Raw genomic sequence first — 24,849 nt, forward strand, 5'->3', positions numbered from 1 at the left:
AAAAAAAAAGGCAGCATTTTTGCACGATCACCGTTGCAATTACTTACCGTCCATCTGTCACAGAATTTCTATACCTATCTCTCCATTTCCCCACACCCACTTCATTTATCTCGGAAACATGCGATGCCGTTTCTTCTTTCATTTGCCGCTGCTTCGTATGATGTTGTTTTTCCCAACTATCCACAAATTTGTCTCACCGGGTACAGAAAATGCTGTGAAGTCATTCTCTGCCAGAACAGGATCCTGATTAAATTGTATTAATCAGCTGGTTTAAATGGCTTTCAAGGGAGTGAGAGGAAAGTGAACAGCAGGGGAAACGAGTAAGTGAAGATGTCTTTGGTGTTGCTTGCCTGATTTTAAACCGGATCTTGATAGCTGGGGACTAAGAGGTGAATATGCTCAGTTTTTCTGGCTAGTTGTAAGGAGTGGCTTTTGCAGGAACCCGATCGTCTTGACTTTGCCGTTCGGATCTCTCCTTTCATGGAGCCGATCATATTCTATGATGGCCAGCTGTTCCTTTTTTACTCCACTTACCCCCCCTCTGTTTCTTATCAGGTACTGTTACAGATGCCTATCTTTCTAATGGTGCCTTTGAAGATTCAACCCCCTCTGCCTTTAGGATTTGGGGATGATGCAAGTCATTGATTTTTTTCTTCTTCTCCTTCTCTCTTTTGAGAGCCTTTTATTGCATCTTTAGCTGGTGCGTGTCTACCCAAAGACTTATCAATAGCGTCCTGGTGCGATCAAAACATTTAGGTCGATAGGAGGGTTAATAAGCAGTTTTTGAACCGTACCTTTCCACCTCGCCGTCCGGCAGGTGAGCAGCTGCACTGGAAGCAGAATATGGCTGGAGGAGCGACTTCCTCCTCTCGCAGCTTCTCCTTCTCCTCCCCCGCCCGTCCCGCCTTCCAATCCTCTATCCTCTTTTCCCCAGCACAAAGCTGCTCAGTTGTTCATGAATGTCAGCTCAGTGCTGGCAGCGCTCTCTATCTTTCCCTCCCTCTCCCTCTCCCTCTTCACCCGTCCTTAGACTCTCAGCCTCTCTCTTCCTCCCTCGCTCCTTATCTCCCTTCCTTAGTTCGCTTAGTGTGCAAAGGAAGAACGACTGCAAATGAGTTCCTTGAACCACAGGGACCCCAATAAATAAAACTGTCAGCCAGAGATGTCGAAAGGGAAAAAAAAAAAAAAAAAAGAGGGAAGGAGCCAGAGGCGCACTCTCACTGAATATTTCATCACCCACCACCGCCACCACTACTCTGACACCTTACCCTCATTGCCAGCATCCCCATCCCCCCCTTACCATCCTTGTTCCCTCCTTTTTTCATGCCATCCCCCCCTTCTTCTTCTCCTCCATCTTGTCTCCACCCCTCCTCGCCCAGCTGCCCCTTATCATATTCTCTCCCGTTACTGCATAGCAACCAAAGTATCATACAAACCCCACCTCCTGGACACCCAACAACTAAAACAAAATGGCTGAGAGCACTGTTTCTGGGGTCACTTGTTAGAGAGGTGGGTCTGATGGCTACTCGATGGAAGAGCCATTTTTCAGTAGCTGTGTATTGCTAAATAAGCTTATCCGTGCAGTTTTTGGTGAGTATAATCAACTATGTTTGCAGTCAGGAAATGCACGCCTTATTTGTTAGGCATGAACTCCTCATACTGCTGCTTCATTATAAGGAGAACAGTGGAGTGCTGGTTTCTTTCTGTCCGCCTTGACAAAACCCGGGGTCTCCATTCTCCTTGTCCTATGACTCTCCTTTATAAGTTGCTTTCGTAAAGGACTGGAATTTGTACAGCGTCCTTCAAAGACCAAGGTGGAGATAGAATTGGAGGTCTGTTGCAGACTTAAAGACAAGCTAAGAAGCGCTTTTTTGCTTGCCTGTGATGTTCCACAAAGCGCTATCTGGTGTTTGTCCTGACGTCAATGGTAGCCAGCCACGTTGGCTGTCTTGACTGTGCTCCTGAGAGCAGACAGGCATGTTTGGACTGGAGCTGAGCTTCTAGCCGAGACCTCTGGGATTGATTCGCTAGCCAGCTTTCTAGCAAGACAGTGCCCCTTTTCCTCTCCACCCCCCATCACACACACACACACATACATATATATATGCACTCTCTAACGCTCTCCCCTCCCCTTGTTTCTCTCATAGTCTCTGTCCGTCTGGAAAAGGCTTGTTGTTACATGATCACTCTCGCCAATCTAGCCTCTGGCAGGCAGGGCGCACTGTATCATCCTCCGCCTCCTCCCTTCCCTTAGGAAACGGGCCCTATTTCAGGTGTTCCACTCCACAGCTCCCGGCTCCCAGCTACACAAGCTGTTCGCCCTCCTTTTCCCTGAATTGTCAGGGAGACGGCGCGTCAGATGAAAGTGATGTAGCTGTTTGGTTCGGACGAGTGGAATTCCACACCTGAACGTTTAATTTGGGTCTTTCCGATAATGTTCCGGAGGAAATCAAAGCCGACCACAAATATATGAGAGTGTCCGACGGAATTATAGTAGTTGAGATGGTCCCCTGTCATTTTCCCTGCAAATGAGATGTCTGTGTTTGTGTGGGTTTGTGGCCTTTTAATTTCTTGCCTAAAAGAAGAGGTTCTGGTGGGTGGCGTATGTATGGAGACCCCGTATGAGTCACATGGCCACACACATTTTTAGCTCTCATATACATGTGAAGGTTTGTGTGAGCAACTTCTAAATTGACTTTATGAGTCAACGACTGAGACTCTGAGACCTGGAGTGACAAAAATCAACTGGAGGCGGGAAAGAAGGAAAAAAGGTGTGAGGAAGCGAGCTTGCTTCTTTCGCAGGCTAATTTAAAACCTGCTATGTGGTGTCGGGAAGTAGGAGTACATGAATTCTGTCTTGTGGTTTTGAATAATCCACCCCAGTCATTATAAAGGTAATCAAGCCTCTTCTCTGTTTGTCTTGCTGTCATCACAGTCGGTCCTTTTTCTCTCACTTTTGCTCGCATGTGCTTGCAAGCAAAGATCCTGTTCACACTTGGCTCTTGGCGTCTTGGATGTTCCCTTCTTGGAAAGAAATAGAAGTACAGCTTTGCAGTCTCCTTTGGTTTCATGCAAATTTTGACCCTATGACATTCACTCTGACCAGCTCTGCGGAGGTACCCAGAAGTCGTGGTGGTCGTTCCCTCCCCCTCCGTGTCGCGGCGTAAATTTGAGCAACGTGTATCCGTTTAGCAGCAGTTGCATTTTCCCTGCAGATAAAATCAGATCCGTGCAGGGAGGTAAAACCTGATCTCACACGGTTTCTGGAAACAGGATTCTGACGCAAAGTGTGAAATGGAACCTGTTTGAACTGGACGTCGACTCAGCCCGAATATATTTGGATCTATAACGGATACCCACAGGGGTGTCCCCCCCCCTCCCCCCCTCCCCCCCTCCCCTCCTCCCCTCCCCACCTTCTAAACATTGGGTTGACGATCTCCCTTGGGGCTTTCGATTTGTATGCGTGCCGGTCTGTGTGTTGTGGGTTGACAAACTGTCGCCGCTTACTCTTGACAGCTGTCAGTCACAGACACAGTCATTGTCTCCTCCCCCTCCTCTGGTCTTTTCTTCATCTCTGTCTCTCCCCCCCCCACCCACCTTTTGGAGCAGGCCTCCCCATTAGGTCTCAAACACATGCACACCTCTTCTCCTGACCTTTTATGTATGGAGTTTCCTAGCGATGTCACATGTAGCCCCCCGCGCTGTTCTCCTCCTCACTTCACACCCCACCTCGCGCCTGCTGAGCGTATCGCCTCACCACGATGGGGTAATCGTGGTGAGTGTGCATCATCAACAAATCATTAGTGGCTGACTTTACATTCTGAGAAGTTTGAGTTTCCCTTTATCCGGCAGCGTATTTTATTCAGATTTTCGCTCTAGCCATCAGATCATCCCAACCCCTTAGTCCTTTCACCTGCCCCTCCTCTCCCTTCATCCTCTTTTTCCACATCATGTCAATACCAATGTCCAAAGGTCACCCTGGCAACAGAGAGGCAGCGGTCGATAGAGAAATAAATAAGCAGAAGAAAAGAGAGAGATGTGATGGAGGGCAGAGCCTGGTGATTCAGAGGGTTAACTACAGGCGAGCATCTTACAAGGACACTCCAAATATTTTTTATTTTTATATATTATTTTCTGTGCTTTGTTATTTATATCTATCTATCCCCGTGCTCTGTTCTGCTTTTCTGTCCTCCCTCTCTCTCTGGGGACTAAAATCACACATGCGGTAGTGATTGTTGAAATCTTTTTGGACAGGAGCGCCACTTTGTATTTGCTAGTGCTGGCCATTTCTGCTTGTTTCCATTTAGGGAGAACCTGAGTCATTATTGCTGAGTCTTCAAGACCCACTGAAGCTTTGTGACTCCTGAATCACACTCACTCGGGGGGAAAAAAGTAAATAAATACGTGTCAGACTCTCGTTGCTTGGACTTCAGCAGCAAGTCACAATACACAGCATGAGAGCCACAGGCATACAGGAGGACGACAAGAGAGGTTTTGTTATTTAGCGCGGATATTCCAGCCGAGTCGTGACAACTCTGTACTTGTTAGTGTGTGTGTGTGTCCATCCAGGCCTCGGGTGGGTCACTGAAGGCCCCCCACACTTGGCTCCAGTTAGCTTTTGCCAATGCTCCAAACATGGGCATCCCTTCCTGATCTGCTGCAGATTCACAGACAATTGACTATTCTGTGTTTGAGATGCAGGCGGGGTGGATTTCCTAAACGTGGGACTGATTTTTCAGGCCATGGGCCAAACAGAAGGGTGGCCTTTGTCTTTGAGCTGAATAACCCTGCTGACTAAGAACGGACTGAGTGGCAATGGGAAGCAAGGAATAGTGGGTTCTATTTGTGTGCATGTGTGCGTTTTCCAGTAGGCCTCCCTATCCATTCCCCCGCCAACAGAAGTAAATAGATGACTATTACAGACGAGTGTTTGACTGCACGATGAGCTTATGTGGTGTGTCTGTGTGTCTGTGAGAGGGGTAGCTCAAAGAGCTGTTGTGTGCACTGTAACTGGCATCCATGGCCCAGATTGTTCATTTACTAAGAAGGAAGTCTGTATGCATGAGGAGCCTTTCTAGTTCCATAGTTTTTTGCAGCGAACAGTTGTAAATGCCAGAGTGGCATTAAATCTGGATATAGAGCGTCATATATTAAGTTAGACTTGAAGCTGTGTTGATACCTTTGCATAAAAGCAAAGACATTGAATCACTTAACCCTTTCCCCCCTTTCTTTATCAATAGGTCAGTGACTTCCTGTCTGGTCGCTCTCCCCTCACCTTGGCGCTGCGTGTAGGTGATCACATGATGTTCGTCCAGCTCCAGCTGGCAGCGCAGCAGTCCGGTGGTCCCCAACTCCAGCACAGGCACCTCATCACCCGGGGAAATTCGGAGGGACAGCCCCGGGTTCCCCACACTCACCCGCACTCTCATCAACACCCCCAGCATCCACATAATCACCCCAGCCCCCACTTGTCCCATCCTCACCCTGTCCCCTCCTCCCCTTCTTCCCCAGGATCCCCTTCTTTTCCCCTGCCCTCCACACACCTCCAGTCCCTTCCTCCCATGTACCACCAGTCACCCTCCTCTGCTCACTGTAGCCCCCCTACTCCTCCACCGCACTCCCCTCGCCCATCCCATGTCCCCGGGGGTCTTTTCCGCTCGCCTGCTCACCATCATCACCACCACCACCATCACCACCACTACCACCAGCCTTCCTCAGGCCAACCCAGCCACGAGATCGGCCAGGTCAGCCCTGTAGCCCCAGTCCTCTGCCCTGAGGTAAGCCTCAAGAAAATATTCTTATAATTCTTCCTAAGTAGTGTTTTTTTTTCTTTAATAATAGCCAATCACAGCATAGGATTGGTAAGATATTGTCTTATGTTATTTTCTCAAATAAAAGGGTTCAGTGGTAAAAGTAGGTGCATCTTTACAACACATAAGAAAGGCACAGGCACTTGGGCTGCCATGAGAACGATAGAGTGGATGGGTTTTGACCATTTGACCCAAGTGCCATCCTCACAACTAAATCATTCTCCATTAAATCAATTAGATTAATGGGACATCCTTGTAGCACGAGGGTGAACCCGTGGTTTAGTCAGCTCTGGAGAAGCGTTACACGTGATTTTGCGTGTGTGTGTGTGTCCAAACCACAGTGCATTTGTTCATCGCTGGAGTACACTGTGCTCCCCAAATGCATGCAAACAAGCCAGCACATGAGAACACGGCGTTCATATGACCTCAGTCTTCCCAGGGTAAAGAGCAGTGGGCTAAAATTATAGGAGCAAAAGTGTTCTGGTGTTGTCATTTAGCTTTCAGCGTTATGCTCATTTGTTAACCTTAGGATAACTTCATGAACAGCCGCACACACATGCAGAAACACACTTACTTCTGTTCTTCAACTCAATGTGCTGTTTATATTTTCTGTACCTCCTTGAATAGTGAATGGTAACCAAATATCAGCGAACTGTGTGGGAGAGATGGTTCACTACAGGAAAAACAAGGAGACAAGGCCAGTTTAGTAGTGAGAAAACGGATATGGCTATTCCTCATCAGGCTTTCACATGCATGACAAAAAGACACATGCATACGCACACGAAGCGTTTTCTTGGGGTTTCACTTTCGCTTTCAGATGTCAGTTGAGCAATCCATGTTAAGCCGAAGTGAAGTTGTGAGTTGACCGTCTTTAGTTTGACCACAGTAAAGTAACCAAATACCTTAAGTCTTAAGCTATATGGCATGGCAGCAAGCTTAAATTTCCTGTTGTCTGAGGTTTCTTATAACCATCAGCCTTAACTGCAGAGGTTAATTACACTGTGCTAATGGTAGTTACACCCAGAGGTAAAGGGTAAAGGTCACTGAGGGAGCTCCTGAAACAGTGATTCTGAGTTTTCACAGCTTTTACTGTAATAGATCATATGCCCTTGTATCCTCAAACATGTTTTGGTCTCACTTTATGCTCTTTAATAACACTTTTCTTTTTCCCCCTTCAGGCTAACTGCAGTACCAACAGCTCCAACAGTGGCACCAGTTCTTCGCCACGCTCCCGTAAACCCGGCGCCATCATTGAAAGCTTTGTCAACCATGCTCCCGGAGTCTTCTCAGGGACTTTTTCAGGTGAGAAAACAGAGCTGCCATTACTGACTTATGACTTATTGCTACTTTAAGCATAAACTGTGCACATAGTGAGATCCAGTTCTAAGATGCCTCTTAGTAGAACTTGACAAAAATTTAACATTTTCTTCTCTGTTGGGCCTTTGTTTTAGACTTGTACACATGCCAGTTTTAAATGTTTTAATTTTTTTTAAAAATCAAATGATATACAAACATTATACAAACAAATATAACACGCAAACATTATAATATTATTTTGGTCTGTTTTGCTTCCTCTCACAGGCACTTTGCACCCAAACTGCCAGGACAGCAATGGGCGTCCCAGACGGGATATTGGGACCATCTTGCAAATCCTCAATGACCTCCTGAGCGCCACACGCCACTACCAGGGCATGCCCCCCTCCCTCACCCAGCTCCGCTACCAGACGCAGTGCGGTTCGCCCACTTCCCCATCCCCCTCGCCGCCTCCCTCCCCCCCAGTCGCTGGCATGACGGGCCTCTCTGCCAAAGCTACCTCTGTGCCCGCCAGCAGCCCTCCTCCAGCTCTGCATCCACTTGTGCAGTGCGAGAGCCAGATTCGCATGTGCAAACCCCCTGGTGAGTGACTCCACTCCACTCCCCTTCTGCACATGCAAACATGTGATGAGCACAAACAAAAACACCCCCTCACACATTAAGTCATTGTGCATCCCTTGAAGCCCTTATGAAGCAGATGTTCCTGCAGTTGCCACAGCTTTGGAGGAATGTGTGTGTGCGCATATGTGTGTGTAAAATTGCATGCAATTTAGAACCCTGTCAGTGAGTTCTGCATTCGCCTTGCAACCTACTGAAGAGTTCATTGTTATCTTTGTCTCTGTTTCTGTTCTCATATCACATCATGTTTAGCTCAGTTCTGTTGGGATGCTTTTACATCATTGTTTTCAAGTGCTTATTTTCATCTCTAAAATACTGACAAAGCGAGAACAGAAAAGTCAGATTAAAGAACAAAAACAGTCATGCATATGTGTCTCTGGAGGTTTTGAAGCAGATGAGAGAAGAGGAAGAGAGCGGAGGGGGAGGGGGTCTTCTTAGTAATGCAATACTAGCTTCTCCAGACCTGTTCAGTCAGGCTTCACTTGTCAGGCAATGGAGTTGCCTTTTTGTCTTTGTGAGCTGAGGGGATAGGTTTTACCCCTTCGAGCCTGGGCTGGGCTGTGTTTATATTAGAACAGGTTTGGGGTGATGTAGCCTACCTCCTAAATACGGGCTGCAGCTTGGGCATGTATAGACCTCAACATACTCACGAGAGTTTGGTCGAGGCAGGTGTAAAGTTCAGATGATGCCGTTTAAGGACTGGGCTGGGATGTTTTAAAACCTCCTTTCCTTACAGCGACACAGGATGTTGCGTGTCAAACAGATGTCCAGCGCTGATAACATCCAGTCAGCATTGTAAGCTTGGCGTGAGTGCACTGAGGAAAACATCATTGTCCTCTGCCTCCTTATCTCAAGCTAGTCTTCAGCGAGCTGCTAAATTTGCACCAAATTTACCAGCGTAAGTAGAATTGTCTTGTGGGAAGGATTGTAGAAATTATTAATTAATGTTTTCTTCTGTTTGGAAAAAGCAAGAGCATACATACCTATTGTTGTAGGCTGGCTTTGTTCCTTGTTTTCTGACCTTTAGTTGCGAGCAGAATGAAGTATTTCAGTTGCCGCTTCTAAACACTGTCCAGTATTTCACTGCATCCCCCTTAGTGCATTTACAAGTGTTCAGTGAACAGTTGGAATAACACAAGCTTATTTTCCTAACTCAGGAAAGACCATTCCTTTACTGCCCCCACCTATTGACTCGCCCCCACCCTTCCCCTCTTCTCCCAGTCTTGTCATTTCTCGTCATCTCCGCTCAGCCCAATGCCACTGCCCCCACCCCCGATTTGCTATCCAAAAACAGTCTGTAAAATCCATCTCTCTGTCTTCCTCCTAATCACCCCCTTCTTTTTCCATGTCTGCGTTGTGCATCAATACATTGTCTGTGTTCATTTGGCCTTTAAATAGATTTATTCCAAAATGCAGCTCTGAAAAGAATTTGCTTTGTGAACTTGAGGCCAGAGAGAGGAGGAGGGGGACAACGCGGAAGATGGGGGTTGTTAAAACCACAACACTAAGCCTCCATTCATTCAGTCATCATATGGGTGTTTATATCCTGTCCGTCAGTCCGCCAACTGTCCACTCATTAACCAAAGGCAAAGAGTGAAAGAATAGCCTGTCTACTGCCATTTTCCAATTTAACTGGCCCGAACCAACTTCCTGCTCACAATATGCACTTCCAGAAAGCCTTGAATGTCGACCTGTCCAACTAAGCCTGGTTAAGACAATGATTGTCCTGGTGTGTTGTGTGAACAGGGGCTATGTGCCTGTTTGTATCCTGCTCTAGTTGGTGTTCTAAGTATGCCGATGACTAAGCGGTCTTATCAGCCGACACCTGATGGAAGACTTACTGGACTTAACACCGCAGCTTAACTCTGCTTCACAGAAACCTGCCTTCATTCAGCTACAGGAAAAAAGCCTGCGCTTCCCAGCTGCCTGAATATGTGTGCGCAATCAAACTTGGGTTGAGAGAGCCTCTTGATAATGTCACATAGCTTTTCTGTCTCCTGAGAGCCTTTACCTTTTGGTAAAGAAGAGAAACGTAAATAAAAACTTCACAAACTCCTGGTTAAAGGCTGTGGCGACTAGCTTGGTTTCATGGTTTTGCTATATAGTATTGCTGAGTTCTAGGGCTTTTTTTTTAGACCAGGACTTGTGTTGAATTTGAACAGGAGGGTTTTAGAATGGCCTGACAGGTCGATTGTTAGCTAAATTCCTTTGCTGAGTAGGCTGGACTTCCCCAGCATCCCCCCCCCTACATCCCACTAGCCCCCTGCCCAGTCTAACCCTTTGTGTGGGGGCCAGGGACAGGGGCAGTATAGAGGGCACCAGCCTGAACCATTGTGGGACAAAAGAGGGGAGGGCTATGGGATTATAGGGCTGCCTTTTAGTCTCACTCCCACTGCAGCTGGCTTAGCTCAGGCACACAGAGAGGGGCAAAGCGGGGGCAAAGTTGGCTCTGGAAGCTTCTCCGAACCCCCTTCCTCTCTTGTGTCTCTTCCACATCCCTTCGCCACCTCCTAACCCCTTTCGATTTGACATGTCAGGTCATGTTAGCTTTGTGCAGGCTGGGACTGCGCAAACCAAAGGAAGAGGGAGGGTGGCAGAGAACGAGGGACACGCATAGGAGTCTTTGCCCTTAACCCCACTGCGTCCTGTATTTAAACCCTGACCTGCTTAGCCGAGGCATGGCGCATTATCCACTGGCAGGCTTTAGCTCCTCTCGTCACACGCAGACATTTGCCGGGACACACGTGCGCCAGCAACGCAACAAATGCCCCAGCGACGCAGCACAGCACAGAGATACCTAGCGAAGCCAGCCAAGCACATCAGGTGCCCTTTCATTGTCGACAAGGAGAGCAAGAGGGAGAGAGGGAGAATGCAAATGAAGTCTAAAAGTCATTGAAGAGCTTGTGTCCCTGCAGGGCTGTCAGTGCCCTTTCAGCAGCTGTCAAAGTGCTCATATTAGCTCCACTTTGATTGGTCGCTTAAGAATATGTCCGATTTGTTTAATTTTTTGCTTTCTAGTAAGTAGAGCTGGGTGGGTTGTTTCCAGATGGGTTGGTTTTACGGCTGAACTTTGCTCTGCAGACTTTGAGCTACTGCTTGACTTTGTTAGGTCAGGGAGATGCGGAGCATTTAATCTGAATACACGTTAGAAGCACTAATTTATACCATCTCCAGGTAAGAGAGGAGGAAAAAGTGCAACATTAGTGATGTTCAATAGTGGCAGAGTGGCACTATTCAATAGAATAGAATTCAATCTTCCAGTTGGATTCTATTCTACTCTATTCTAGTTTATTAAGATATTATTTCCACACAATAAAAGGGTCAAAGCAAATTTACTTTCTGATTCAGGATCGTTACAGTATTTTTGCATGTTAAACGTGCCACTATTGTTCCCACTTGTAATGAAGGCTGGCTTCAAACAAGCACAGAGAGATGCTAAAAGAAACCAAGAGTGATTTTGCTGCAATGTGATTTTCTTTCTCTTTGTCTCCCTCCTCTTTCTTTCTGTGTCCGTCCACCCCTCCTTCTCTACCCCGGTTCCCTGGATGCTGAGCAAACACAATGTTCTCTCTGCAAGATCACAAGACTTATCAAGACAAACAAACAAACAACAGCAATAAGACAACTGCAAATGAAGGCCAATCTTTATACAATCAATAAAAGGAGAAGCTCCTTTAATCTCCCTCTCCGTCCTGCACACTGCAGCCCCTCCTCTCTCTTTCTCTTCCTCCATCCTCTGCCTCTCCTCCTCCACCCACCTACTCCTCCCACCCTCCCTCCTGTTTGCTCCCTATCTCAGTCCTTGCTGTGTTGCTGGGCTGGGCTCAAAGGCAAGGAAAACTGACGCATCGATTATTCATAGATCACCCCTTCTTTCTCTATCTCTCTGTCTTTTTTTTTCTGCCTTTCTCTGCAGTGCCCACTGTATTTACTACAAGGCTTGTGTCAAAGTCTTTGGAGATGAGTTTGGGGAGGGCGAAATGTGCTGCTTCAGGTTGAGTTTTAGTGTGAAAGGCAGGCAGGGGAGTGGTTAAAAACAGAGAGGAGGAGGGGGGGGAAAAAGAGCCTGGTGTTTCCTTCCTCTGGGTGCCCTTGACCCATCTTCTGTTTGAAATCTTCCACTGTGTCTAAGAAAAGATCCGTAGTTGCTTCCTCATCCGTCTTTTCTGTGCCACGGTGGGTTGTGTACGAGTGTGGATTCTCTCTCTTACTCTACAATTCATACCCTATGTTTTTTTTAGTCACCTCTTTGGGTTCTCCAAGGTTATTGTGCTCACGTCAAGCTCTAGTCTTTGCAGTGAGGCTCCAGGCCAGCCTTTGTGTATGTGTGTGTGTATAGTCTGTCCTTCTTAGCCAGCCCTAATAATAGCTCTAGTGTCATAAACATAGTCTGGAGATCCCTGCGGCCAGCTGTGTCCGGCCTAGCCGCCCAGGGCTCCGGTAGTGACGCTGATGAATGGCTACACACACACACACACACACACACACAGTGTAGCTCCAAGCACATTCCCAGAGCTCTTGCCAAGCCAAAGGCCAAGACCTCCTGCCTCACCACCAAACTGCCCTTTATTCCGTGTGTGTGTGTGCGTGTGCGTGCATGCACGCATGTGTTTTTGGTTTTGTTTTGTTTTTTCTTTCTCATTGTTGAGCCGTTTTGGTAAATTACCCCTTTTGGGAAAAAACAAAATCATGACTGAGGAACTACCTTCGTGAAATACAGGCAGGATTTTAACAGAGACACTCCAGACAAACAGATTTTCTATGTGGGCATGTGTTGGCTTTCTGCCATTTCATTGTTTATGGCCATATTTTGACAAAGCTGAAGGGCGGTTTCACTATTGACTAGTCAGAGCAGGGGAAGAAGGTGTAGAAGGGGGGACCAGAGAGGTAACAAAGCCTTGTGGCAGAATATATGGATGTCACATGGAGCTGAGGCAGCAGAACAATGGCTTTAATGTAGAAGACCACCCCCGTTCTCTGCTGATGACACATTGCCCTCACGCACAGCGTACAGAGCATCTGGATGCACACATACATTTATATCAGGACAGAACATATTGACAGGAAGTGGAAAAACCAAGTCTGTCTGTGTGGCTGTGTGAAGACGTACGTGTTTCTGTTAACTCTGAGCCGCTATTCACATCCTTTGTTTTCAAAAATTGAGGCTTCTTAGTGGCAGTTTACTTTAGTATGCACTGGTAGACAGTGGTGAATATTTATTGCTGGAGAAAAGGCTCTGGGCTGCTCGACCCGATAAGCAAACGAGGGAAAGAGGTAAATTAAGCCCACACAGAGTCCGGAATTCATTCCGATGAAGGGGGTGGGGGGGGGAAGCAGAGGAGGGCACAATCGATTTGGGAAAACTGACACCTACGGCTGATCCTTTACCCTCCACCCTCTTCCTCTGTCCTTTTCTCTATCCCCCTTGCCCCTGGGGTAGGAATTCCTTAACCCACACCACCAACCCCCACCTCCACCGCCAGTCCCCTGCCTGTCCCCTCCTCCTTTTTCTTCTTCACACTGCCCCACCTAGCTGTCTCTAGGGAGATATGGGGCAAGAACTGGAAGAGGGAGGGGTAGAAAAGGGGCTTTCTGTGTGCATGTGTGTAAAGGGTGAAGGGGTAGAATAGATGGAGTTGGGGGGGTAAGGTCAATGAGTGGAGAGTAGGAAGCTAAAGCCATAATAAAGAAAAAATGGAAGGGGGGGGTGGAAAAAAAAACAATCTTTGCTTTCCTCTCGTCTCTCTCCCTGCTTACAATTTCCATTCGCTTGCATTTTCTATTGAAAGCCAATAGCGTTGTCCTGGACCCGAGATGGATGGCTGCACTAGAGCTAAGGTTTAATCAATAGGTCTTTTTAATTTGCCATCGATCCACGTTAAAAGCTACTGCGGCTGTTGGTGTGTGTGTGTGTCTGTCTGTGCACCTGTGACTGTGTGCAGCTGTGTGTAGTTCAGTGCACGGGTGTGCACGTTGTGTACGTATTTTTGTGCGAATACATGATGTACCCAAATACGGATGTGAACGTTTGTGTGTGTGTGTGTGTGTTGCGGTGCATGCAGCAGGCGCGGGGATGGCCACTGTGCTTCGGTTTATTGACATTCTAGCCCATTATTTAATTATTTAATTCCCAGACAGATACTAATGGAGCTAGCTAATAGATTGCGGTTGCTTTCCCCTCCTTCCGAGGCCCTGAATATACGTATAAATGGAATTAGACTCGACTTGGCTGGTGTAGGAAAGCATTCGCGGTGCAATGCAAGGCCGCTCCCTTGAGACTGGACTCTCCTATAGGCACATCAACAGCTAGAAATGCACTTAGGAGCACTGAAGCATGCCATGGGTAATTACGTTTGTAAATCTCATAGGCAGCTATCAGAAAGTATCATGTCTGTCAGGGGTTTGCATCTTTTTGACCCTAGTAGGTATTTCAGCCTTGAGAAGGTCTCCCCCATTCACCGATAAGGGGATGAAATAGCACTGTGGAGGCTAATTATACTCTGTGGGGGAGGTTAACCACCAGATTCCAATGCTACATTGTGTGAATGGTGGATGTGTGTTGTGTGCATTTGTGAGCCAAGGTTAAGAGCCTAGCATGTTTTAGCATTATCATCAGCTACACATGCACACATATTAACACCCCCCCCTCATTCCTCCAGAGCTGTTAAGAGAAAAGACAATTAAAAAAAACATTTGCTATGTAGAGAAAAATACCTGACTGTCTTTCTACTCTTCTCTCCTGTGTCCAGGTGATCGTATACGTCAGACAGAGAACCGCGCAACCAGGTGTAAGGTGGAACGTCTGCAGCTCTTGATGCAGCAGAAGCGTCTGCGCAGGAAGGCCAGGCGGGACCAACGGGCTCCTTATCAGTGGCTGCCCAACCGCAAGGCGGGACGCAGCAATAGCAACAGCAGCATGTCCAGCGAGGGCTCCCTGGACCTGGACTTTGACGATTCCGTGTGGAAGCCCGACGTAAAGGCTGACTTGAAGTCCGAGTTCGTCATGGCCTGAACCATCTGCTCCCACATACGCGTTCAAAGATGCGCAAAGCATTGCTTGGGATTTCCTTAGAGATAATTTTGAGGGAGCGGATTTGCAGGAGGTGACACGTAACTTCAGAGAGGAAATCAAAGTTGTCCTTGCGACAGTCGTCTGTGACACGAAAACAGGCTCCCTGCAGACTCTAATCTCATTCTGCCCTTCGTGGGTGACCTTGTGAAAAAAAAAATAATAATACAGCAACATTAGCAAAAGAACTTTCTTGTGATGCTTGGATTTGGACAGGCAACTACTGGACTTAACAGTGTGCAAGACCTTTTTTTGGGGGTTTGATTACAGAGACCATACCTGTACTTGAGTATAGCAGAATTCAGTGGGTGGTGGTGGTGGTATTTTCAGAATTTTTGTTTTTGTTTTTTTTTCTTTTTAAATGCACTCTGGGGAGAAATGAAGAGATCCACACTGGACATAACAGGACAGGAGCACCAGAGGCTTCAGTGTTTCCTAATCAGAAGAAGGGCAGAACTGCCGGACTATGGATTATTTCAGTGGGCATTCTAATTGATCTCAAAACTCATCAACAAGAGTCCAGTTTTTACCTGTTACGGGGTGGTTAAACCTTTTTTCTTTTTCCACTTTTAAGCATATTATTATATTTTATAAACAAAAAAAAAATATGTAGCATTGTTCACAAAGCATTCAGGTTTTCATATAACAGTTCAAAGTAGTTTGCACATATTCTTGATTTATAACAGCTGGTCAAAATGTGCAAGGAGGAGGAGGAGGTGGGGCCTGAAATAGAATAAATAATATGGAAGTATTGATATCAACCTCAGTGACATAGGGTATTGATAGGAATGATTAATGAATACACAAAATAAATGAATATTAACAGAAAGTGCTTTAGAGGATTTTAAAATCTTTAAAATGTATATGAAAAAAAAATCTATTTTTATTTCTCTTCCTATCTGCTGTTTTCAAAAAACAGCAGCCCTTTGTGGCTTTAGTCAGATCGTTGACTACCAACAAATATGTGCATCCATTCAATCATTCATTAGCTCATTCATGCCTTTTTTTTTCTTCTTTTTTTTTTTTGTCTGGCCACAACAAAAGTTACAGAAAGATCATTTTTCATGCAGCCAACCTCATGTGTTACAAACCTGAAGAGACTGAGGGATTTCGAGTTTGTGTACATAAATGTGACAATTGGCAAATGCTTGTTAGGGCGTGTGCGTGTGTAAGTTTGTTGTAAATTGATTTTTAGAATATCCTATGTTTTTGTCCAGTTGTCTTCTCTCAAACGACCCCATACGTTCTCAAATTTGTGAAGTTCAGCTGCCGTGAGCACATGGCCCACTACTTTGCAACATGACTGTATGAAAAAGCAAATTGGCTCCCAGTTTGATGCCCAATTGATGTGTACCTGTTATCAGTTCTCATAATGATGCCTCTATTTTTTTAAATTAGTTTTTACTGGCCAAGACGGAGGTGAAATGGGGTCTTTGTCCGGCATCATTATCTAGTGCCTCCACCAGTACATCCATTGACATATCAGGTTAGGCCTTTCACAGTTTTGCTGCTACACATGGGGACTTAAAATGTGGGGGAAAAAAAACAAACACGGTCGGGAAAAGTGACTTTCCTTTGCATGCAGAAGTGTGTAATTATGCTGATCTTTTTTCTATTGATGGAAGAAAAAAAACGAAACTGGTGCTGTGGAAATGAAGGTTAACAACATGCATGAATTTGTGAAGAAAATAAACAATGCTGCTTTTGTTGGCAAGGTTCTTTTGTAACGTTTAATTTTTTTTCAATGTTAGAACAACCGTGTCCTGCTTAAGTATTACGACGCAAAACCAAAACGGATGAAGTTAAGTGTGGGCTAAGCTTTGTTGCTCGCCACTGAATATTTCTGTTGCGCGCAGTGAAGATGATGATGTGATGATGAGCAAAGAGCAACTGACTCTCTCTCTCTCTCAACTCCTTAAAAGCTGGTTCTTATCCCCAATGACTTTCAAGGACCCAAACAGCCTGCAAACTGTTAAGCCGCCTCCCCTCCTCCCAGCCTGAATGCCAACAGAGGCTCACGTGGATGCATTCTCACAGGGAACCAACAGACCTGAGGATTTACAGTACTGTCTATCAAACTTACTCAAGAGAAGCGTCTGGTCTGTCTGTCCGATTGACCACCCAACCACGATTGCACTCCCAGAGATTGCAGTGAGAGATTACCTTTTTGGTGAACCTCATCTTTTTTTTTTTTTTTTTAAGTGGCCTTACCTTTCACTAAAAAAAAATGAGACACTTGGGGACAAATGGGGGTGGGAATGTTTCCTGTTTGTTTTTTAAACTTTCTGTGCATATCGATGTTGGACACCGTTTTTGTCACCGAGGACACTGGGCATCTGTCGTTTAGTGCTTTTAGCTGGTGGAGTCTCTATTATGTCAAGGCTTCTGTGCCTTAAAATGTTGCCCTTGCAGTGTCAGTGTCAGATTTGAGCTTGTTATTAATTTTTTCCCCACTTTGTTGGTTGATACACACGACTGCAGCATTTTGCAGCAATGAGAGTCGTAGATTTTCTGGGTTAAAGCTTGTTTGAGTGAATCAAATACTTTTCAAAAGTAGGTTTTGTTCCTCAGATATGGTCTTTGTCCCATTTCATTGTGTTGCCATGCTTGTTGGTCTCTGTTATTCAAACCACACATCCCTCTTAACCCAGTCCCCAGCTGCCAACAAGCTGCAAAAAAGCTATAAATCTGTGTAACTTTTATCTGAGGAAGTTTACAGCACAGAACGTAGATGACAAGAAACAGCCCAGATTCAAAATAAAAGGTCCTATAAGGACTTCCAAGACTACATGCACTTCCTGTTTCCTTGGATCCATCATTTTTAAAGGACAATTAAACCCCCGCCCCTCCCAAATGTTCATTTTGGGTTGTTTTTTTTGGTTTTTTTGTATATGTATGAACTATACTCTGTGTGTGCCTCACTTCTGTGTAAAACTCAAAGATGAAACAAAACAAAAAAGATGACAAAAGCATTACAGAGAGGATTAAAAACAGTATGTTGGTGGAATTCTGATCACGTCATTTAAGTTGCCTGTTCTTTCTTGTAGCCAACTATTGAAAATAACAGGATTCAAGAATACAATTTACAATGTTCTAGCTCTAGACCGGTGTAGCACATGTGTGACTGTATTAATTTATAAAACCAAAATGGTAACTGTGAATTATGTATTTCTTTGTGCATTTTTAAAAAAAAAAACAAACACAAAAAAACAAAAAAAACGACAAAAAAAAAATCAGTGGAAAAGGTTGTTGGGACGTGGAAGCAGCTGATGTTCATGTCCGAGAAAGGGAAACTTTTTTTTTTTCTGGTGGAGTTTAATGGAAACAGAATGTGTTTCTGAAAAAGAAAAAAAATGGAAAAAGCGAAAAAAATATATGAATATATTTTTTTTCTTAAGCAATACATTTCAGTGTGACTTGTGATAGAACATTTTCTTTTTTTAGGTAATAAATAAATAACAAAATGAGTACATCACATTGTCTCCATGAGTATTCATTACTTACTCCTTTAATATGACTCAGTGATTTTCATCTGAGATCTGTTTCATGAGATATTTTGATAATAATAATAATAATACTTTCAAAACACTCAAGGACAGTGTACACAGCCGAATAATAAAAGCAACATTAAAGCAAGCAGTTTACAAAATCATAAAAGCATAAGACATAAAACAAATTTAAAATAGCAGAGTTGAGAGGTTATGTGGGATAAGCTATTTTGAACAAGTGAGTTTTTAGTTGGGACTTAAAGAGAGAGAAGGGAGTGATATTTCTTGAATCGGGAGGGTGGGAATTCCAGAGTCGAGGAGCAGAGCAGCTGAATGCCCTGCTCCCCATGGTGGCAAGACGGGGAGAGAGAAAGAGAAGAAGAAGATCCGAGACACTGAGGTGGGATGGTGATCTGAACCCGATCAGAGAGATATGGAGGGGAGAGATGATGAATAGCCTTAAATGTATACAGGAGTATTTTGATGTGAGTGAAATATGAAAAACGTGAAATTTCATTGGTAAAATATTGCTACCGGTGTATCCAAATGCATTTCTATGTGTTTATCTGAGTTTTTAGTGGGTGAATTCCCCTTATAGTCTTAAACCACCTTGAGTGTGTAAGTAAAAGTAGAAAACCCCTATATAAATACTAGTCTATTTATTGTATTGTATACATAACAAGCTGACTGGCTGTGAAGTGGTAATACTGGAAGTACTAGCTTATATGTTCTAGGCTGCACTGCTTAACGCTGTCGTCAAAGTAAACAAAAGAAATCATGTGATGCTAGTGGAAGTTGTGTTATTCAAGCATCTCTTCCCCTTACAGCTCGAATAGATTTAGATTTTATTACCTGCTTCAATCGTCGTGACCTTACTTTTTCCTCCTCTTTCTCTTGTTTCTTAGTTCTTTGTTAACTCACAGAAGCAAGTTAACTTTCCATAGCAAGTTCAGCTCTCTATTGCTGCCTATACTACAAACTTTGCACATTGCCACTGCTGTAGTATAAAGTTTGTCAGTCCTCAGGGGCTCCCCACTGACCTGAGAGCTGACCATATGTAGATGAGAAATTGGAGTGCAACTAGTGCTATCTAGCAAGCTTGTTTAACTACATTAATGGACATTACGGGGGAATCACACATCCTAAATAAGTGCTGCTGAAATTGGAACACCGACTTTTTAAACTTGCTGTTTAACCACAGTGGAAGCCATATTATTTATCAGGTAAATATATGTTCAAGAACCAACACGACAAACACCTCAAGACGCCCCGTTCAGTGACTTAAATAAGCAAAGGTGAAGTCGAGCTGACCAGTCACAGGTATACACAGTTGTCTTGCCATCCATCAAAGCAATAACATTATTTAAAAACTCCTTTACATTTCAGGGTGTAGGTATGTTCATTTCTACTATAAGGCTATGCAAACTAACACGAGACAGTCTCAAGTAGCCAGTTGAGACACCATAGGTTTCTGGGCTTTGCATTGGCTTCATTTTTTCACTGATCACTGTTAAAGGCAGTGGAACCAAGGGTCTGAATTTGTGGCTGGAAGGCAGCTGAAGTGGTGAGGAGATTCAGTAAGGGAGCCTACAGAAATGTTCCCCACATCTGTGAGTATCGCCCAGCTCAAGATGAGACAGAATATGGAAGTGCAGTGACAGACTGGAGAAGGAGACTTGCCTCGTGTGAAGCCTTCTTCTTGACACATGTACTAACAACAAAAGGTGTTCTGAAGCAGCTTCCTGCTTATGTAAACAGCGAGGCTGAGAACTGAGCTTGACTTGGAGCATTAAGAAAAAGCCGAGAGAGGAAAGGAAGATGAAAGAACAAACCTATTGTCAGTCAAAGCCCCAATAACACGGCATACTGCTGTGAGATGTTGCAACATAGCACGGTGGCAGCTTCTGTTGTTTCTTTTCAGATGCTATAACGAACTTAATGAGTCAACATGACTGAAATGAAATTGGGGTAACTCATATTTGTACATTTATGCTTGCTGAGGCAAAATGGATCTCTGTGCGAAAGACTGATGCTTATCTCTGATTTCTAATACACAAAACCAGTAATTCCATTTTTTTTCCAGTCAGAGAAATGATGCTTTGTGTTGTTTACACCTTCATTCTAAAAGCGATAAGGACTAAAAATCTGTCCCTTGACATTTTCTAATTCTCTGCCTCCCTCCCTCTTTCTGCAGATATGTTTCTCGTAACAAAAAAAAAAAAAACCCTCCTACTTAGTGTCCTTCCGAGTAAAAGCCAACACTTCTACGGCACGTCTATGGCTTGGGGTGAAATGCAGGGACAAAATAAGACTTTTAAAAGTCGATCCAAGCATTGTCTTGAATCCACAATCTATTGTGAAGCAAACTATTTTGTGAGCGTCACAGAAGTCTACATAGCTTTTTAACTTCAAAGTGACAAACCCAAACTCTCTCACTCAGCCTGTTTTGGGAAACAGAAACCACAATTATCTTTAAGCAGTGAATGCTTTTTCAGCACTGAGTCAACACAGTTAACACGAATCTGTCTGCAATTCTTAAGAAATATGTAACCAGCAAAGACACCGTAAGCTTTATTACAAACCTTTGTACAACAGTGTATTCATGCAATCAGCCAGTCATGCTGCAGCAGTGCAGTATATAAGCTGGTTTCACACATGCAACCCTGAACTCTTCTAGGACTCACCCAACAGAGTAATATGTGAGAATGCAAATATCTGAGTCAGCCTGGTCAGATAAAAGCCAGTCTTAAACCTGCCAGCTTCCTAGAACAAAGTCCATGTGAGGCTGGATTGCTGTCACATGGTGGGAACAAACCACGTAATAGTCCGGTACACTTTTCACGAGTAAATGCATGCTACGTTTTGCTTCCTGCATATTATAATCAGGAAGCTCCCGTTCCTAAACTATAGACAGCATTTTCAGAAGCATGAATACTTCTTAACCTGAGAACCCCAATTCTACCAGTATTGGGGTTCAAAGGGGAAACATCTGCTTTTACCGGCTATGCCCCCAGGTTTGTTATTTGAAAATAGACATCCATGGTCAGTGTTGGGAAGGTTACTTTTAAAATGTATTCCATTACAGAATACAGAATACATGCCCCAAAATGTATTCTGTAACGTATTCCGTTACGTTACTCAATGAGAGTAACGTATTCTGAATACTTTGGATTACTTAATATATGCTGTTTACAACTATGAATGTACTATTGCTGTGATTTATTACTGTTACTGACGGTCCGCGGCTCTGAACCGTAGTAAAGGGACCTCTGGCTAATACGGTGGGTTCTGTGTCGGGCTCGTAGCCGAAAACTAGCTTTACTTTGTTGTCTGCGTCAACTTTGCTAGCGAGAGACAGAGAGAGGCGTTGAAAGGCTGCTCCAACAGAACTTATTGTTTTTGGAGGAAAACACGAACACGGTGTACAGTCGAGTCTTAATAGCTTACTTACAACTGGGCTTGTCAGGTGCTCTTCTTGGCTGCAGTGGTTATTATTATATTCACATGCTTCCAGCTCCCGTTTTTGCTCGATGACAGCTCGTACTTTTCCTTTTTCTCCCTCCCTCGCTCACAGACACATAACGTGTATGACAGTCCATTCTCCCTGCAGCACGGACTACACTGCCTATGATGCTACATTCTTTAGAGCTATACCGGTAGCATTCTGCCTGTTAGCTTAGCACAACAACAACAACGACACCCTGTAACCATGGCAACCGTAACGCTGCCGCCTGGAACAACAGAACGTAGCTGTCAAACAAAACCCAAACAGGCCTGACCCGCCACAATATGAAACAGGAAAGTACCGCCGTGTAATCCATTTATTTCAACAAAGTAACTGTATTCTAAATACCACATTTTTAAACGCTAACTGTAACGGAATACAGTTACTCATATTTTGTATTTTAAATACGTAACGGCGGTACATGTATTCCGTTACTCCCCAACACTGTCCATGGTATATCACAGAAACATCAGAATCTTAACCAAAAGCCCACAAGACATTTCCACGACCACCAAACACAGCTTAAACAACAAACAATTAAAGAGCAGGTAAACAGATCAAGCGAAAAGTTGTGAACACAAAGTACAGATTCCCACTTAATGGCGTGCACAAGGCAAAAAATTGTTTCTGCTGAAAACACAGATCTCACAGATTCTCAAACTGCAAGTTTCATCATAAAACAACCAGCTGCCCTTCCTAGAGCTTTAAAACCCAAATGTTACTTAACATTTTATAGGGGTAATTTTCGCCATAAGGAAATGTGGACAGAATATCTAAATCCCATTTGTAAATCTGTGACTTTTTAGCAGTAGCTCCACCCACTTGACATCAGGGGTTCCAACTTTGGGGTGAGCAATTTGTGGCTAAAAAAACTTGAAGAAATTACTGATGCAGTCATGTTGCCATGGAGCTGAATGTCAAGGACTGTTTCACTGTGTGGAATCCACAAAACAAAGGCATCCGAGAAATGAAGCTGTTTGAGACCAAAGGGAGGCCCTAACCGTAGTTACTGCATGCTGAGGTGTGGGTAGGTTCACAAATATTCAGGGGTCAATCATTTTTTTCAAAAGAAACAGACAGCTTTAAGTAGGTGTTACTTCACATACGAGTAAGCAACCCATTCGCTGGATACCATCTCCAGCACTGTGTTAATATATTTTTTGCCCTGCCTGGATTAGATTGCAGAGAGACAGCGGGGTAGTGCACTATATGTGCCTTTGACTCATTTATGACGACAGTATAACCAGATGCTTTTGATAAAGGTGTTAGTTTCAAGTTTTAGTTTAATGATTGACGAATAATCTGTGAGTCAGGGCTATTTGTGTAACAAAAGTGTACAGAAATAGCATTTAAAAAGTTCTATGAGCTTCTTAACCCATGTGTTACAATAAAACTTCTGGGGTATTATTAAAGACAGCAACAGTACAACAGTCAGTGTGGCTTATCTCAGATTTCGATGCTTTTATTGGGTTCTGGCATTGGGTTTGAGCTTTGCATAAAAGGGTCGATGTGTTATTTCCTCATAGCTGCTAAAAATAAAGCAAGATAGAAAGAACCCAACTTTATAATTGCCGAGAGCGACTTTGACGCGAAGGTTATCCCGCCATCTGTCAGTTAGGTGAGACAAACAAAACAAACCGCAAGTGAGAATGTTGACACAAATTTACAGAGAATATCGCAGGTGTAGCTAACAGACTCTTCATACTGATTCTGCTCTTTCTGACTGTTTACCGATTTACATCTTACTGGATATAACATGAGCAAGAAGTGTGGCAGCGCGCTGATAAATTCTCATGGCTTCCAGTCATACTGCAACTATCAGGAGCCTCTTCTGAGAAGTCACTGCCTTTTTCTGACTGCATCTGACTGTCAGTCTCAGCCTCCACACCTTTCTGCTGCTATGTGCAAGTTTGCTGTCTGTGGATGTCACTCTTTTTTGAGATAGAAAAGAACAGAGAGAGAGAGAGAGAGGCAGAGGCAGACAGAAAGAGGAGAGGCAGGGCCTCAGCTGCCACCGCAAACTGAAACCTTGTGGCTCTGGGATTGAGAGGAGTTCCGCAGAGTTGGGGTTTCACACGTTTTTCTGTGATCTAAGATAAGACATGCTCAGCTGTATCCTCCCTTCACTTAAAAAAAGATATACACACTCACACATAGGGACATAAAAAGAAACGTACACACACACACACTCACACACACACAGAAGCATAACGGAAAATATTCCAGGATGTCGTGCTGTAAGAAAGCAAGTATCATATAGTCTGCAGTCATAATGAAAGTTCATACTATATATGTGTTCTTATCTCCGCAAGTGTTGCAAGCATTCACATCCATATACTCCAAATATACTTAATGACTATTTTTCACATGAACTCATAAACTGTTTCACGTGGCTTTAGTATGTGCTAATTTGTGTACGACTTTAAGATGTTGTAGACATTTTGAATTTCATGATAAGAACTTGATGAAGAGATTGTGAATTGGAAACGGGTGTAAATATCTATCCTGTTCTGACATTGACTCAATCCACCGACCTGTAGCCCTAAACCCAACCTATGCCACATACACGCCACATCTAGTTTGAGTTATCCAGAAAGTGAAATGTAAAAACTCAGTTTTCTTTCTTTTTTTTCCTCCGTGCAATTAGTGTAAATCATATTAAGATGCCTGGACAAAACAACAGGATGAAAGCCGAACTGGAATAAATTTCAAAGCTAATTGTTCCCCCAATCTTCTCTTTCTACCCTCTCAGTTTAGTTTTCATGCATTTTGCTGTCTCGTTTTAAGTGCATGCTTTTATCATTTCTACATAAGGAAAACAACCAGCCCTCTTTGCTCTGCTGAAAGCACCATCTGCACACGAGAGTAATGGAACAAACGCACCGAAGATGCATTTTTCGTCAGGTCAGGGCACAAACATCCGAGCTCGTCACTACGTCTCCTCCGCAGTAAGACCCAGAGCTGTTCACATGGTCAGCAGGGACCTTGTTGTCTTTTGTCTATTTTTGTTTGTTCCCTGCACAGTTGAAAGAGAAGAATGGCTTT

At 44.2% G+C, this 24,849-nt stretch overlaps 1 protein-coding gene across 1 annotated transcript in view; it reads left to right on the plus strand.

Annotated features, from left to right (window-relative positions):
* Positions 1-18,286, plus strand: part of midn (midnolin) — a 28,347-nt gene extending 10,061 nt beyond the window's left edge. The window contains exons 5-8 of the mRNA XM_006800396.2: positions 5,241-5,777; positions 6,989-7,112; positions 7,392-7,706; positions 14,492-18,286. Of these exons, the coding sequence (XP_006800459.1) occupies positions 5,241-5,777; positions 6,989-7,112; positions 7,392-7,706; positions 14,492-14,754 (1,239 nt within the window). The 3' untranslated portion in view covers positions 14,755-18,286. The remainder of the gene's footprint in view (positions 1-5,240; positions 5,778-6,988; positions 7,113-7,391; positions 7,707-14,491) is intronic.
* Positions 18,287-24,849: the final 6,563 nt, after the last annotated feature.

This window comes from Neolamprologus brichardi, chromosome 23 (assembly GCF_056152115.1).
Source record: "Neolamprologus brichardi isolate AB-2024 chromosome 23, ASM5615211v1, whole genome shotgun sequence".
Classification (NCBI taxonomy): Eukaryota; Metazoa; Chordata; class Actinopteri; order Cichliformes; family Cichlidae; genus Neolamprologus; species Neolamprologus brichardi.